Source organism: Gymnogyps californianus, chromosome 1, assembly GCF_018139145.2.
Source record: "Gymnogyps californianus isolate 813 chromosome 1, ASM1813914v2, whole genome shotgun sequence".
NCBI classification, from domain to species: Eukaryota; Metazoa; Chordata; class Aves; order Accipitriformes; family Cathartidae; genus Gymnogyps; species Gymnogyps californianus.
The window spans coordinates 6,885,706-6,903,659 of record NC_059471.1 but is presented as its reverse complement, the minus strand read 5'-3'; the positions used below and the strand labels follow the sequence as shown (position 1 = coordinate 6,903,659).

Here is a 17,954-nt window from a genome sequence, read left to right as displayed (position 1 = left end):
TCCAGATTTGAATATATAAGGTGGTGACAATGGGGAGGTAGAGAAGGGTTGAGAGGTAACAGGGAGAAGGGCTTTGCATCTGTGACTGTTCAATGCTGAAGTTTGGGCACTTGCTGGGGATGGAGGATTCCACTCTTGGGTATGCTGAAGACGACAAAATATGCTATACTTTAATACTCATCAGAGCAGTAATAATTATAAACTCTAGGCTATAGAGTCATGTGTCAGCACTCTGTCCCAATAAATATTTAATTGTTCCATATAAATTGAAAACACTCCAACAAGAAAAAGCAAAATAATACCTGCTGGTATAATGCATAGTGCACTCTCATGGGTGAGAAGAGAAGCAGTATCAGCTCCTCTCTGGTCAAGAAGGGAGCTCAATATAAATTTCCACATCCTTTGAAAACACCCTAATCAAATAACTTCTTCATAAGGAAAATAGTATCATCAGTGCCTTTACGCACATTGCAAGAGAAGTCTAGCTATGGTCTTATTTACACGAAAGAGATCATGATTCTGAATCTTAATCGGGATAAGGTCAGATTTTAAGGGAAGGACATCTTGGCCCATTTTTGGAATTCATTACTTGTTAGTTTATAGCTGTGTTCCGGTTTGCGTGGACCTTAATCCTGGACATCAATTTCCTCCCATGCAGTGCACAAGATGTGGTCCTTAACTGATATCGGGACATGGTGAGATACCTCAGACACTATAATTCCCAGTTCCCTTTTGTGACTCAGTTCTTAAGTCCTCCTCTCAAACCTCACATACTGTCCTTCAAGAAGTACCCAGAACAGCAAGGAATTAAAACCTGCAGTTCCCAAATCCTGAGTTGGTATTTTCATTAATAAACAAATCTTGCAGACTAGTTTCCAGGGATTTTTTTTTATATATATATATGGAGGGGGCAGGGGGGAGGGGGGAGAGAGAGAGAGAGAGCCTGTGCTGTCAAGACTAATTGCCTTCCACAGTGCCGCAAGGCTTTTTGTTTTGGAAAATAAAATGTTTCATACCTCTAAGTACAGCTCCTTTGAGAAGAGTCTAAGCCAACTAAATATTTTCTTTCCCAAAAGACCAGATTTTTCATCAGGACCCAGCATTTGTTGTTACATGGGCATACTAGCTAAAATGACAACACTGCTGAGGAAGAACAGGTCACAATGGTCATTTTAAAAGAGTGAGAGAAAGAAAGGCAGAGAAGCTGGAAGCTCCTGTTATTATATATGATTAGTTAAACATATGTTTAAGTGCTTTTTGGAACAGGACTGAATAAACTGTTCTCCATGTCTACTGCGAATTGAACAAAAACTAATGGGTTCTAATTGCAGTTAGAGAAACTCCAGTTTGTTTGTTGTCAGGAAAGACTTTCTATCAGTGAGGGAGTAAGTTACCTGGAGAAGTTGTTGACTCTCCACTGTGGGAGGATTTAAAGAACAGATTAGACAAACAAGTTGTCATGGTTTAACAGCTCAAATACAGGTGATCTGCCCTAGGGCAAGAGAATGGACGACAAAATTTTCTTAGGTCTTCTTCAGAGCTATATTGTAGAGTTCCTACATCACACCTAACATGTTGGACTTCTTCATTTATTACCCGATATGTCACATTCCCTGCTTACTGTATGAATATATGAAACAAACAAGAGCCTTCACAAGTAGAGCCTAGTAAATATTTTTAGTGAATACTGAACTTGCCCCAAACACTGTTTCATTGATTCTGAAACTATCCACCAATTTAAGTTGATTTTGTCAAGTTGGATTTCCAGGAGGGAAAACAGCAGGGATAGATTCACACAAAAAAAACATTCATATACGTCCTTTTTTCTTCTTTATTCACTAACACCCACCCACTGAAATTATTTTGGTCTATGATATTTACATCTCTGCCAGATACATTGCCACATATATTTAGTTTCTGTACAGGGTGAAATGCAATAATAATATGATGGTAGGTAATATTGCATTTTGCATCTGGAAACATTGATGTCACCTATCGTTTGAATGACCAACAAAGCTGTTAACGGTGGAGTAAAAAACAAGGATGTGGTGTTTAAATGCATAGGCAAAAACATTTTTTTGATTTCATGAGGTCCAGGAGCTCCTTCAGGGTCAATACCTGAACAGCACAGAGTTTAACTAGAAGCATGCAAGTAAAAAAACTGGGGAGGAAAAAAAAAAAAAAAAGGCAGTAATTATCACTGAACCCCAACACATGTTTTGTTAATTCCATTGTTTGTAGCCATGGGGTGCTATGTGGGGTCATTCACGCTAAAAATTTGGATGCAACTGGTTCCGGCACATATGGTAAGCTAATATATTCCCCTGACTTTTCACTTGCTTTTGCAAAGGCTATTCAAAATTAGTCTCTGAGTTTGGGAGATGTCTCTCTTCTGAGGCACTCCCTGAGTATGATGGGAGGTTATAGGATGGGTCGTGACCCTTTCACCTCTCTTAATTGATGAAGATCCAGTCCCAGTACGCTGTAAAATCTAGCATCAGTTTGTTACAAACCACTATGGTGATCACAGATGCCAGGTGAGAGAGTTTAGAGACCAGCCATCTCCGTATGGCAAATTTGTACAGTATTGCAAACAAAAATCCAAAAACTTTTCTGTTAGCTAAAAGTCTACACTTTTGGAAAAGCAAATACATCAATACAAAGGAGGAGTCACAGGATACCTGACCTGGACAGTGAAAGCTGCTTTCCTTTTTTGTCAACAGTTAAGACTGGAACAAAAATGCAGAAAAAGAACCAATTTGTATAGAAAATTAACATATAGACAGCCAAAGAAGGTTTCAAGTGGAAGGCACGAAAGGGGGATGGCCTCTGGACCAAATGGTCATACTTAGGCTTTTATTGCAGAGCAACACTGCAGGAAAGAGGGGAGGTTTTTTCTTTCCACATTTGGGACATGTAATTGAGGATGGAAAAGGAAAGTACAAAACCATAATTTCCCACAAGGAATAGACCATGAATAGTAATTTATGTGATGTATTAGATTATCCAGTTACATTTTCATAAGGCAATTTCTCATGGAAAGCAAAGTACTGTATTGGATTTGTACAGCAGCTGGTACATTCAGCATGTGCTAATCAGTTCTGCCTCGGAACTGCCAATAGTATGTTGTGCTGTCAAAAGGAAAAAACCAAAAGCCTACACTTCTAGTCTGTTTTGCCTGCAGTTGGACCCTTAAAACATATATAGGTATGATTTTTAAAGGGACTAAACACTTTGTGCACCCATTAGACTGATGAAATTTATGGACAGACAGCACATTTGAAAATGAGGGTACCCTGGAATCTGACTGCCGGCACCCTGGCTTGAAATGGTTATTCCAGTTTCTAAGCAACAGTTTTCTATTGTTTTGCTTTAAATCAGAACGTCATTTTTATAAGATGAGCAAAGTTTGGAGTTAGCCCTATATATTCTATTATTCTCAGCATAGAATTTGGAGTTTAAATTCCCCTGGACAAGACTAGCAGCACACCTCTTATACAGCAATGAGTTTAAGGAAGATGGGGTTGAGGGTCAAATACTTTGATGAGGTCGGAATGAAAAGAGAGTCTGGGATCCACAGTCTTTCTCAGGTGCTTCAAGAGATAACATGCTGGAATACACTTTCACCATTTTAAAGCATATAGCTTTGTGCAAAAAAAAGACAGAGATTAGCTAGCTGTGTCTTCAAGCTGGGACTCAAATGTTAAATCATTCATGGGATATATCCTACATTAACGTTAAGACTCATTTGTTCTGATTTCACTCAAAATCAGACTGCTTGTTCTCATTAATTCTGCAAGCTTCTTTTGTTAATTAATTTTTACAATAAATTTCTTCATTTCTTCAGAGAGTTTTGTTCTAGCCGCCTGCAATTCTGATATATCTTTTTGAAGAATCACATATAAAATGTCATGTAGAACTACAATTTTTTTCTGGATTTTACATTTAAAAAGAGGAAAGCTCTTAAAAATAGCCATGCCTATGGAAAGTGTTTTGGAACAACTTTTAAAACTTGAAATTCCTTTTGAACCATAACAACAATGGAAGTTTTTATACATTTCCCTCATCTTCGATTTTGGTCTGGAGATTTGCAGTTTGCAGTCCGTGCCCACTCTATTTCTGTCTCACTGTTTAAGAACAGAGCAATTCATTGCTTGGTTCTGTGGGTTTTGTTTTTGTCTTTGAAGTACAAACGTGGTGGGAGGCAATTAGTTTAGATTGCTAATTTAGTTAATAATAATCTGGAGGCAGGCAGCGGCAGATTAGAGCCAGTGGTGACAAAGAAAGGTTTTGAATCCTTCGACTGGCTACAGAAGAAAAGCAAAGGTGTATAACCTTCTTCTGTATATCTGTTCCTCGTACAGAGACTATTTTGGTTGATATCTCTGTGCACTTGGGCTATGGAAAAGTTCAGCCCGTCAGTCCCAGAAATATGAAAAGTCCTATTAAATTTTTACACAGGATGGATACAATCACTGGAGTATTAACCTCAGCGGTTGTTAGCAAGTAGAAGAGATATATTCTCTTTTGGGAGTAATCACAGACACCAAGTATCAGGTAAAGTACACCAAGGATGAGAAAAAGAAAGTTTTTTACTTCCCCTTTGACAGATGGCAATTGAGAGGATGAAGAAGTTAGCGACATATTCAAAGTCACAGGGATAACACTATACATCTTCCATATCCTAATCTAATTCCCTAATTAAGGTCATTCTGTCGATCTTATAAATCATTGCATGGCCTTTCTCAGGCTTGAGACATCTCACTCATTATATATATATTTTAATTCTTAATCTGTTAAATTACCTTTTGGTTTTTCTGCAGATTTTCATGGTCTGTAGCAGATGTTGTCTTCTCCCATTTCTCTGCAACTTGATTTGCTTCTTCTATTTTTTGCTCATAGCTTTTCTGGGAATTCAGCAGTGTCACTTCATAAAACTCTTGAATATCTGTTTGTAAAGAGGAACAAGTAAAAGACATTACTTGACGTGTTGGCTTTTGAATCCCTGGTGTTTTTCTTTGGCCAATATATACTTACACATTATCATCATAATGATAAACACGTATTACATTTCTAGCAGAAAGCACTGATATGCAAATTTGTTTTCTAAAATGTCAATGAGATTCTTGACATATATTCTCATTTTAAAGTGGTCTTTACAAATAATTTCAAAGAAGTAAAGGAATAATATTTGTAAGAAGAGATTCAAAGAACATGTTACATGCACACCTGAACAATATAGGCAGAACAGACCCTTCTACAGGGAGAAGTCAGTCACAGATCATTTTAACCAGTAAACTAGAAATTTGCAGATGTAAAAGACCTTAAGAGAAGCTTGTTGTCAGACACCCATCCCAGGCACCTGAGCCACTCCCAGCCCTATCTGCAGGTGCGTTTGGGAATTTTTTTAAGTGGGATGCACAACTTGAAGGAAGACTTTGTGGATTCATCACTTCAACCTGTTGTCACTCAGAAGTGGCTAGTTAATGTTTGGCTTCAACCAAGAGTAAGCAACAAGCCAGGTCTTAATGTTCTGTTCAGATGTTTCTACCACACTTATTTCCATGGGGTATGAACAGAGATACAAGATCCAGCAGCGAAAACACTTTCACTGAAACCTGTGCATGTAATGACCTCAGGAGAGGAAAAAAACGTGTTTCCCTTCCTTGAGGCAAGAAGTTTTTAGTCAGATAGTCACATTCAGGAGGTGACACATTGTTGTCCTGGTTTCAGCTGGGACAGAGTTAACTCTCTTCTTAGTAGCTGGTACAGTGCTGTGGTTTGGATTTAGTGTGAGAATAATGTTGGTAACATGCTGATGTTTTAGTTGTTGCTAAGTAGCACTTATCTTAAGCCAAGGCCTTTTCAGTTTCCCATGCTCTGCCAGCAAGCAGGTGTGCAAGAAGCTGGGAGGGAGCAGAGCTGGGGCAGCTGACCTGAACTAGCCAAAGGGGTATTCCATACCATGGAACGTCATGCCCAGTATATAAATGGGGGGGAGTTGGCCGGGAGGCGGGGATTGTGGCTTGGGAACTAACTGGGCATTGGTCAGCGGGTGGTGAGCAATTGCATTGTGCATCACTGGTTTTTTTCTTTTCCCCCCCTTCCTTTTTTTTGTTATATTCCTTTTCATTACTACTATTATTATATTTCATTATTACTATTGTTAGTATTGTATTTTACTTTAGTTATTAAACTGTTCTTATCAGAACCCATGAGTTTTACTTTTTTTTTCTCTTTCCTCCTCCTCACCCCACTGGGAGGGGGAAGGGGGAAACAGCTGCGTGGTGCTGAGTTGCTGACTGGGGTTAAACCACGACAACTGTCTAACAGAGATATTTCACTCAAAGAAGAAAAAAAATCACATTATTTTAATTAAGAACAATGGACAGACTTTCTCCTGGATAAGAAGGAAAGAAAACCATTCCAGGGAGAAAGATTGCATCTACCTGGATACCCCCGGGACTTCAAAGGAGGGACTGTTTATAAAAACTACCATGCTTTCAAGAAGTGGCTCTCTCTAATGACTGCTACCTAAGGCATAAAGAATGTGGGAAGGCATGACCCTCGACAGGTAGGTGTCAGGAAAGGCCAGAGAAGGGGATAGAGAAACCTTTCTGGTATTAGGTGAAGAAATTATAGGGGAAAATCGAGCTTATTGTACTTACACAATGTCTTTCATAAACATATGTGACTGTGGGTTTTATTTTCTATTTTGTGAAGAAATGTTCTGTTTGCATATTACCTTAAATTGGATTGAATTAATAGTAGCCCCAAGGTAACCAGACAATCAGAAAACATTTCTTAATGGAAGCTGTGATAAATCTATACCTGACAATATTAGGAGCCCAAACACCCCAGGATGCTCCAGCATGTCTAAAAATAAAGACTATGTTCCCCAGGAAAGCTTCTTCGACCAGAAGAGAAAAATCTTCCAGTGTTAGCCATAGAGCCTGTCTGGCAAAAAGGAAATCATTGGGTCGTGTCTGAACTTCAGAGGCAGCCGAGGATTTTGTCATACAGGGTCAGATCCCGCGTCTGGGCCAGGAAGACATCGGTTCTAACTATAACAAATAACCTGCCGTGGAGGTACATCTGCATTTTCTGCTACATGCTGTCTCACACAACAGGAGACTGAACAGGATTGCACGTGACAAGCAGAACTGAAGGAGCAGGAGGAGGCACAGAGAGGCACACAGCAGGGGCACCCTGATTTTCTGCATCTTTCAAGGGCCAGTCAAAAGTAGTGAACTGGGTCTGTGCTCGTCCTCACGTTAAGTCTCTGGCCAGATCTCTACGAGCAGCTCTTGCCTCTTGAGTAACAACTGAAATTGAACTTTTCTTGTAAGTCTTTTGACAACTTTCCGACTCATTTCTGACTACAGTATTTCTCATGTACAATGGGAAAAATTAATCAGAAATTTTAATTTTAACATTAATAACTGTGATCCATAGGAAGTAGATACTAACTTCTATTTCACAGATATATTTGTAAGAATTCATATTTCATATTGCTAAGAACATTGAATTCCACCATTAAAATTAGGACCTACTTTTAAAATTAAAAGCTATAGGGTAGTTGCAATGAGAATGGATGTTTCTCCATTCTCGATGTGGGGAATTTTTACGGTCATTTTGAACGCTCATAGTACAATTGCAAACAATTGTAATATATGGTTCGATGCCAGGTCAATTTGTATTGCAACTGCAAATAAAACATATCAGGCTAACATGTAATTATCTGTAGATAAATACTTTGCAGAAATAAACTAGAAATTACCCTTTGGCGGTGGCATTCAGCTGGCATAGCTGTCATTAGCAAAGTATTAATTGGGTTGACAGTAGTCAGTCAAGGAACAGCAGAACGGTGCTTTCACTCTAACTTTAAAGACTGCCTTGCCCTAGTGTTTTCTTTAAAAATAATGTGTGAGTCACATTTGCATGTGTATGCACGTGTGCAAAATAAATATTAAAATCTCAGTCTCTTTGTAAAGGTCCTTATCTATTCTGAGGGGACCATGGGTTGCTTTCACTAGAATAATGATCACTGGTGTGCAGAGAGCATTTCAGTGTATTTATGCGGTTACAGAAGAAAGCTCAGCGGCTTCACTTAGTTGGTTGCTTTGTTATTCCATAAGCTAAAATTGCCATTTCTATGGAACAAGGGCAGCCAGCAACTTGCAGTCAATCAAGGTTAGCAGAGAATAGGATCTGTAATTTGCTCTGAGTAAAACCTGCTCTATCGAGTTATCTCCATTATGTGAGAGGTGCAATCATACCAGGAGGGGAAAATGGCTGAATACTACTGAGGATGGGAAACGAGGTGTAAAGGAGGTGATGGGATCAAGCAGCTGTGGAATCAAGCTTGGAGCCAAGGTCATAAAAAGAAGTTGTGAGAGCATGGTAATTGTTATGTAAAATGACCAAAATACAGTCTGTCTCCTAGTGGGAGCTTACAGGAAGATAATTCAACAAAGACTAAAATCTTACACAAATTAAATCTGTACCGAGTAGTTCTTGGCACTATATTCCCTCCCTTCTATGAAAACAAGTTCAGATTTCATTTAGAAATGGCAATATTACTATTGATGAACTCCATGAGTACAAAACACTTCTCCAGATGAACTGTTTGGATCTCTGTACCGCTCCAAACATTTTGTCAAGCAATGAATTCATGTTTGTTTAAAGTGTCTGGGAATCTCACTGGATTTTCAGTCTAACTGAATTTGTTCATTTACTTCCTAAGATATTATTTACTTTATTTATTAAACTCCGCTTGCTCTTCCTTTAGCCTAGCTCATATGTTTTGTCAGTTTTGCTGTATAAAGATAAATTGCATACAAGAAATTATATACATTCTAATATGAAGTAATCCTAAGGATACCATGATATCTTTTATTTTGGATAATTCCATCACTGGGGAAGTGGGAAAACAAATTTTCTTTACATCGGCATGGTAGAGAACACATCAGTATCGCTTTACAGATGCCCATGGACAAGTATACCATACATCACTGTGTCTGTGCTCTGCAGGCAAATTGCAAGGACTTCCCTCTCCTGTCTTACAGACCTGTGCAAGAGTGAGCAGGGTCTAACCTTTATGGATATGCCAGGGAGCACTTTCTCTTACTAAAGCTGGATCCACTTCTCAGGGTGAAGTCTTGTTTACTTTACTACCATTTAAAAAAAAAAATTAATTATTTAGGCTCAAATTAGAGTTGTGCTCACTCTTACCTCATTTTGGTTTTTTAAAGAAAATTTAAACAAAAATAATTTGGACAAAGAATAAGAACTGGAGAAGAGACAACATCCTACTCACGTAGAAGAGCAACGTTTCTTTCAGACAGCAGCTACATAGAAAGAAAAACGTGTGATCAGACAACGCTGACCAGGCTGCCTAAACTCTGCCATTTTCTGACTTTTGACTGCTTGGTGCTGCAGCCCTACAACCATTATTCCAGTGCAATTTCTGTTTCCATTTATATGCATCACAATATCCATTCATTATAGGAACACTTTACAACTCATAGCAAAGGGGTTAAATAATAGGAAAAGGCAAAAATGTTGAATAGCCTAAACTACTTTCTGTCTTCTGTGACCATGGGCTTTCACCAGCATTCTAATGAGGAAAAATAAGATAAAGCAATACAATTCCTCATTCATCTGTAAGCACTTCAGCACCAGAAAGATAGAAGTAAATTGAAGGGAATTCAGACAAAGACAGATGATTAAAGGTCTGAGAGGACTAACTTTTGAGCAAAGATTAAAGGAAGAGAATAATAATAACATACACTTTCATACTTCCTTTCATTTCAAAGCAAAACAAACATTAAGAACTATATAGTGTTGGCTGAGAAAATTGCACAAGGCCTCAAAGAGAAGCAAACCAGCAGGGTTGAACTGCAGAGGCCCACAGACAAGCACACCAGGTGTGTCCGTCCCTTTGTGATGAATAACTCACTTACAGTGGCTTCAGAATCACCAGCGGATTCGGGACAATATTATTCCATTTTTAAAAGTCCTCTTTGCAGGGAAGAGTAGATGCAGCTGCACCAGCAAATCTGGAATGGTTCCTCGGTGTGCTAGGAATGAGGCAGGAGCCACTCACTCCTACAAGCTTTCTCCTTTATTCAGGATACTCGCCGGTGTGATTTAATGTCAGAAAGGAAAGGTGGTCAGGATTTGCTCCTATTTATGCATCTTGGTGCCCTCTCTACTACTGACCTATCTTCAGCTGTGTAAATCAGCATAATCCAGCTGGTAGCCCCAAGGCTGGATGAAGTATATGAGATAGCTTTGGCACCTGTATGATTTTCACCTACACAGAGAAGCACTGGCAGGTACCAAATGCATCCCAGTACTTTCACGCACATTCAGAAATTTAGCCATCAAGGCACATGTATCCCAGAGCACCGAGCAGCTGGGATTACCCCAATATATCTCTTTAACACCACCTGACCTGTAGCTGCACTTTGCACATACCTAATTGATGCAAAGGGTTAGGAAGTGAGAATATCAAAAGATGGGTTTTCCAAGGTAATCAAGTGCAAAATGCAGAGAGGCTCAACTTGAGCTGGTACAGGTTTATAATGCAGCTCCACAGTGAGGATAGATTTGCAGGGTATCAAACTCAGGATTCAGAAGACAGGGGGCATAAAGAAAACCAGAGCAGGAGTGGAGAGAAAAATCTCTTGTACCTCTTTTGCATTTAAAAAAATAAGGGGAGGAAGAGGAAAGTCTGTATTCCAGTAACAAACAAGCCGATGCCAGGCTTTCTGATACCATCTATATTTTATAGAACACAAACAATCAAGCTTAAAAGGATAATCTTGTACATCACTTAGCCTGAAGTTACACTGCATGTGTCAGCAAATGCTGCCTCCCCAGTGACTTGACAGTACATGTGGCCGCTTGTAACAGAGCAGCGCAAACTATTCCACGCACCAAACCTTATCCAAAGTTCACTGAACTTGCAGACACCTACCCACCCACCACAGCACGTTTTGACCTCCAGGAAGAGAGTACGCTGTGCTGACGGCTGTTCCAAAAGCTGTTACCTTCATCTGTGCTTAGCAATGAGAGAGGATTTCCTTGAGACATACATCTTGCTACCACCCCTCTTCACTCTATGCAGATGATGTCTTGAGACCATTTAGAAATGGCACCACTATTCTGGTATCTGCAGTATTTGTCTGTTGCTTCTACAGATAGCTGTATATTTTTGCAATTAACCGTAATGTCATTAACAACATAGAATCCCATTACCCAAGAAATGAGTTCTCTGTGCATCATATTTCTGTAGACCCAAACTGGGAATTGGAACAAATATGCTGCAGGATAAAAAGAAAAGGTTTTTTTTTTCTCCTCCTTCTAGATGTCCTTAGCCATGGAATTCATTTTCCCTATGCTGTGCCAGTGCCCTGACTTGCTTTGCGGTATAACTCCCATCTGTTTTTCCAGGGCATTCAGGGACAAGGTGGAATGGGGGTCTAAGGCAACACACAAACACAAGCTGTTTCCTTTCCGGAAATTTGGGGCAGTGTTTTTGTCTATGTGTAGGATAGTGTCTGATATGTACCTTTTAATGTTGTGTAACCCAGCACAAATGGCTACTGTCTGGCAGAACACTGGGAATCAAAATGAAGTCAATTGTTGCAGGCTTTTGCTGCAAGTCTTTTTTTTAACTAAGGGAACATTACAGCGTACGTCTAAATGGCATCATTTATATCCTGGGGAGCAGATTATGCTGGGTCAGCTTCAGCCATCTGGTCTGAATTATTAGGCAGGAGTAAGGAGGATTGTGCAGGATGTTGTTCAAGAAGGAAAACTGATTCATGTAGTAGAAGTAGCAGGGAAGTGATCAGAGATCGTACCAGCCTGCCGGTAAAGGGCTTTAAAGGCCCTGCCCATGGAAGCAGTCCAAAAAGAGGTTAAATAACATACTTCACCAAACACAACTATGTTTTGTGGTTTTTTTCAAGTAAAATGTTTCCATATTGAGTAAAATAGCCTTTATAAGACAGAGAAAATAAAAAGTAAGTGGGGAAAAAAAAAACTTAACTTGAAATTGGGTGAGTTTTCAACTAAAGCAGGACTGGCACAGACCCTATGTGAGAAATGGCAGATCTCCAGTTATCAAGCTGGTACATAGCTTTATGGTCATGGTGAGCTCAAACTTGCCCCCATCAGCATCCCTGGGTGCAGCAGCAGTCAAAAATGCCTTTCCCATTTCAGCTGTATCCCATCCCCAGGGCTCCGCGCATATTTGCCTTGGGTCTGCCCTAATAAAGGTGGTGTGAGATTCAACAACAAAGGAAAAGCTCAAGGCTTATTTTTCGCAGTTAGCAGGGGTAACACCAAGATATGTCAACTCAAAACGAAATTTAGGAGCCCTGTGGCAAGGTTTTCAAACATAAGCTTTTGGTGCATGAGAAACATAGATGCCAACCCAACAGCCAGAGTTACCGCAGAAGGAGAGAACAGGTTCTCTATTCCATGCAGGCAGTGAAACAGTGCAGTGCAAGCCAGGGAAGTAGTCTTCTGCCAAATGCCTACAGTTGATAAATGTTCCTAAATCTATTAAAAGCAGCATACTCCAGTAGAACATGTACCAAAGTAGGCAGCAAGAAATACGGTTTCTGTTATTAACCTGTCTTTATTCTTGAGCTTCAGCAAATCCCTTCTATTTGGCCTGGATAACTTTTTGAGGTCCCTTCCAACCTGAATTATCCAACGATTCTGTGATCCTTTGCGCATCTAGGTTATAAGCAATATGAGGCAGGAACCATTACTAGGCAAGTACATACCTGAGCAAAATTATATCTTTTTACCAAAAAAGCTCTGAAACACTCTATGTGCTGTAATAAATAACTAAATAGTAATTAATGACCTTTGCAATAGTTATTTAGATGTATGAAAAAAAAATATGTTTTGGAGTACTTCTGGCTTTGCTGTACAATAGTATCATGATTGTTTTTTGTAATATACCCAAAATAAAATCAGAGCTCTCCCAAACTTCTCAGCTAGGAATATCTGCCTCAAAGGCGGCTGTCCAAAATCCAGGGAGAATAAAATATTCAACACAGATTGCTGTGCACAGAGAAGACAAAATAATTGCTGCAGCCCTCTCTATGTGAGCGATGTTTATGTTAACAAGTGAACACTAGAAATCGATAAGTCAGACAGTAAAGTCAGTATTTAAGCCTGCTCAGTGATGATATTGAGTGTATTACTACAGTTTTGCCTATATGTTCTAACCTCTTATTCATAAATAAGCATCGCAGTCTGGATTTCGGCATTCGCCATTGACAATATGTTATGGTTAACATCTATGGTTGCTAATTGTGTTTCCAATGGAACAAGAAAAGAAACTGTGAGACAGATTCAATAATGCACAGAAATACAGCTGAAAGTGGGCACAGCAGATTAAATTAGTAAATGCCGCACTCAGTTCTGCCTATTCTGTTTCTGAAGCTTAAGCTGCAGAAGAGCGGAGCGGCAAACCCCAAATCCTGCGGCGAGGTTTCATTTTAAACATGCTAGCCGGGGCCTGCAGATCAATGCACAATCTGCAAGAGCCACAGCAGGATCACGAGCACATGCTGGCTGCTTTGCACCTCCAGACAACCAGGCACATAATTGAACCTGTCCCAGGATTTTTTCCGATAGAAAACTATGTAAACAGAAAGTGCTGTTAACTTTACTAAGTGTTCAAAAGTGACAGCTAAGGAAGCACTAAGAGCCAAGGCAAGGTTTCCTGTGCTTCAGAATAGACCTTTCATAAAATGACAGTTTCCTTTGAAAAATGATGGTTTGTATCAAGTTCTTTTCCTATAAGCTTAAATACAAACCTTCGGCTTGTTTCAGCACTGTGTATCGCTCTGCATGCAGCAGTCAGAGACTGTGGAAGTTATTTACGGACAACAACAACGTAAACCTTCGGGAAAAGGTTTTATTCATTGTGTGGAGAGTTGGATGCAAAGCCATTACTGGAGAGATTTTCCCTTGTTTCTGTGCAGCAGCTAACAGTTATTACTGTGCATTTCTGATCCTGTCGGAGGATCGTGCAGCCCCACTGTGGGTGACAGAAGTTATGAACAGACTTTCATCTGAATGGTTCCAACATGCACTTAAACAACTGTAACAGAGTTCAATACCAGAAAACTGTTCAGTTATATCATTTGTTTATTGTGTGATTTTGTTTGTTGCTGAAGTGCTCGAAATATGATTTCTTTAAATAAGGATAATTAGGAAAATTTGTCTAAATTTGACTGTAAAATACGATATCAAAACTGCAGGTGTATTTTCATATCTGAGGCAGCAGTAATAGAAACAAAAATAGCTTATATATTTCCTCACCTTTTTTTTTTTAATCTTGGAAAGGAACCAGCTGCAAAGCCCATTTTGCACAGAATATGGAGGGAAATACCATATACCAGACCAGAACCAGAAAAGGATGCATCATTCTATAACCCTTTCTAAGTCAGATTAGTTTTATATAGGCTTTTCCACTGCAGCTGCACATAAATAGGTTGAGAGTAGGTAGGGCAAATGGAAGATCTAGTGCTTAGAGCATATGTCTTGGGACCTGCAGGCTTTGGGGTAGCTGCAGATACTCAGCAGCCCAGCCAGGGGCCACCCCATCAGATACCTCCCAGCAGCACCCAGTTTGCTGAAAGTCTAAAAACCGGAAAGATTTGGCTCCTCATCTTGCCCCCTCAGGTGTTTTGCTCCAATGCATGAGGCAGCACAAGCAGCTGGGGCTGTGCAGAAGGCAAAGGGGTCAAGTGATGGCATTTGACCAGCCCTGCAGCCCCCAGGTACCAGCCCGGGTTGATTGATAGCACTCACACATCATCTGTGCCAGCAGTTCCTCCAGGGAGAGCTGAAGCAGCCTTAGGGCAAGCACAGAAATCCTGGGGGGAGTTAGGAACAGAGTGATTAAGTCACCTCAGGATTAATCATAGCTGTTCACAGGTTCAACTCACTGACTGTAATCCCTCCTGTGCATTCCCTAAATTCTTAATATTTTCTGGTGAAAGCAATTTGTTTTTAAAAAGAACTAAAGCATTATCTTCTGAATAGGAAAAGAGAAGGGGAGCATGGAGTATATATCTGTCTTCTAATCAGACATGGCCAGTGCTAGAACAAAGAGATGAGTTTGCCCTTGCAGGAGAGCATTCAGACACCAATGCAGTACCAGCACGTCCCTCTCCATATCATGGAGAAAGACCACCACAGCCTCAATGCAGGAATGAGGTACCAATAGCTTGGCAGGAACCTGAGAAGCTCTTTCACATCAAACAGTTTAAAACATAGCTGATGTTGCAAAGGCTCTCAAAACTGCACAGACATCCCTCCAGCCTACCTGACACAGTGCCTGAGCTGCCACCCAAGGAGAGGAGAAGGCCAGGAAGGGAGTGGTTTGCCTAACGCACATCGTTCACCATTTATATCCCAAGGATCTGATCTTTCGAAAGGTACTTGCCTATTTTACTTTCCAACACTTGCAGTCACACGGCAAATTACAACTTTGCTGTTATAGCACAGCCTGATAATAAACTCAGCACAGGAACATCTGCATCAGTCTCTTTACACTGTGAATTTCTGCCTTCCCATTTATCATGGATTGTTAACAATATCATTCCTCTTTTCCCCAAACTAATTTGAAGCCCCATACCATGCAGAACTTGTCATCATGAAGCAGATACCTATGCAGGGCTTATAGTTCAGGGCATACTACATTTTTTCCAACTGCTTCCAAAGGAAAGACACTCATATAATTGATGCTGTCCATGCTGAGAATAGGCTGGACACATAGTATGTCATGATGAACTGATGTGACCTCCAAGCACAAGAAGTGTCACATGCTGGTCTCATGCCTTTCCCAGCATTTTCCCTTTTTCACCCCGCTCAGTTTGTCACTGGTGTGGGAATCTCAGACATCCAGCTCCTACCTTAAGGAAATGCTGACGAGCCATACCTGAAAAATGCAGTAATGGTAAATTGGTTTATTCTTGTGTAGGGCTTCAGGGTGTGGTCCATTAGGAACCACAAAAGCAAGAAATCCAAATCAGACACAGTTTCCCAAGGCAATGTAAGAGCATTTTTAGGAAAACCCTGTGGCAATCTATAAGGAATTAGTAATAATTGCTTCCTGGCCTTTTTCTTCAACCTAAAAAGAAGCACCTTCATACTCAGCCCCTTTTGAATATCACTTTAAATATAAAGCTAAGACAAAACATTAAAATACAACCTTCCTTCCCAGTTCTTTCACCTTCCAGAGTGACTCTTTACCTCCTTTAATCTCTCCACTTCAAGGTCTCACCTAGGAACATCTCCTCTCCATCTCTCTTACCCTTTCACTGTAAACACCTTACAGTCTCCTTTTAGTGGAACAGTACCTATCTGCTCAGCCCAAGGCCCTGCTTTTTAGCAGGGCATCACCCTCTGTACTCAATAACCAACTTAATTCTGATACCAAAGCACACAGCCCCAGTTTCTCTAGTGCACGTTATGCCCGTCAGGTAACGTGAGAGGCACTAAGATGCAACTCCGTCCTCGTTTTGGTGAGGTGCTTTGCAAAGGCAAACATATGCAACCACAGGGCTGCAGTCTCCATCTTCATCTCCCACCCGCACTCCCGGTGCAGCTGGCTGCCTGCCCATAAGCCAGGCTAAGCAAGGGCAATGAGCACACCGAAGGATCATGTCCCTGCAGTGAGCAAACACAGAGCATCACCCGAGCTGCAGGGGACAGAGGCTGACTGTGTGAAGTTACATGCCTGAAACTCAAGAGGGTTGCCTCTTACTGCCCAGCTATATTTAATACTGAAGATATCAAGTATTTCAATGTTTGCACTTAAAAGAAAGCATGCAAAGGATTCACGGAGAAAGACTAAAGTTCCAAATAATTTAAAACCAACCTGTCCCTTTGATATGTGCCTAAGCTACAGAAAAAGCAAGAACACGTGTAGAAAACTGGGTTAACTATATTCCAAGTCTCACTTCAGCCGCCTCTTTCTTCCCCTTCATTTTACTAGTGGGAAGTGTAATGTAAGTGGTAAAAACAGGGAAATGAGAACTTCAGGCTGCGGATTCTATTTGCGGTTTTTCCACTGACTTTCTGTGTGACCTCAGGCAAATCAATCTCTCTGCACTTCAGCTTAACCTTCTGTAAAATTGAGATACGAATGCTTTGACTTACCCATAGGCTCACAGTGGGGTGTTACACAGCTTAATTAATTAATGTTTGTTAAACACTTTAAATGAATGTTTCTATACAAGTTTAAATTATTACGGGTTGTACTTTTATAAACTCTGGCTTACGACCCTTGAACATATTTGCCACAATGTCTAGCACGATCATGTAATAAATTATACTTTAAATGAACCCTTTCACTGAAGTGACTGTGACTTTAGTTGTCTACACTTAACATTTACAGTCATTGCACTAATTGGTCTAACCTTGCATTGCAGGTTTCCATGAACATCAAAAGACTTCATTGGTCATGCTTCAATTTGTTTCACTTTATGTTCTCATGGGTTTAGTAACAGCTAAGAGACTTCATGTAAATTGATTGACATTTGCTGGTTTCCACTGGAAGAAGAAAATCTTCTATCCCTTACACAAGTCCTTGCAGGTCTAGAATCTCTTTACTGCTCTCATTATCTTCATTCTTATGTAATTGATTATGGACTCAGCACAAGTTCTTTTAACTTCACTAATTTAGGTTGTCACTCAGTATGAACTTAGGTATTTATTCATGAATCATAGAACCATAGAATGGTTTGGGTTGGAAGGGACCTTTAAAGATCATCTAGTCCAACCCCCCTGCCATGGGGAGGGACAAAATAATTTTGCAAATTTTTTTCACTGACTCTTCCAGGAAAGAAATTCTGTGATGTGTCCTGAAGAGGGACTCTCACCCCCTAAAACTTACAGTAGGCATCAGG

General features: G+C 40.2%; 1 protein-coding gene across 1 annotated transcript in view; it reads right to left on the bottom strand.

Annotated features, from left to right (window-relative positions):
* DLG2 (discs large MAGUK scaffold protein 2) overlaps positions 1-17,954 on the bottom strand; it is a 1,037,179-nt gene that overhangs the window by 905,099 nt on the left and 114,126 nt on the right. Inside the window, exon 4 of the mRNA XM_050914840.1 lies at positions 4,806-4,948. Coding sequence (XP_050770797.1) covers positions 4,806-4,948 — 143 coding nt within the window. The remainder of the gene's footprint in view (positions 1-4,805; positions 4,949-17,954) is intronic.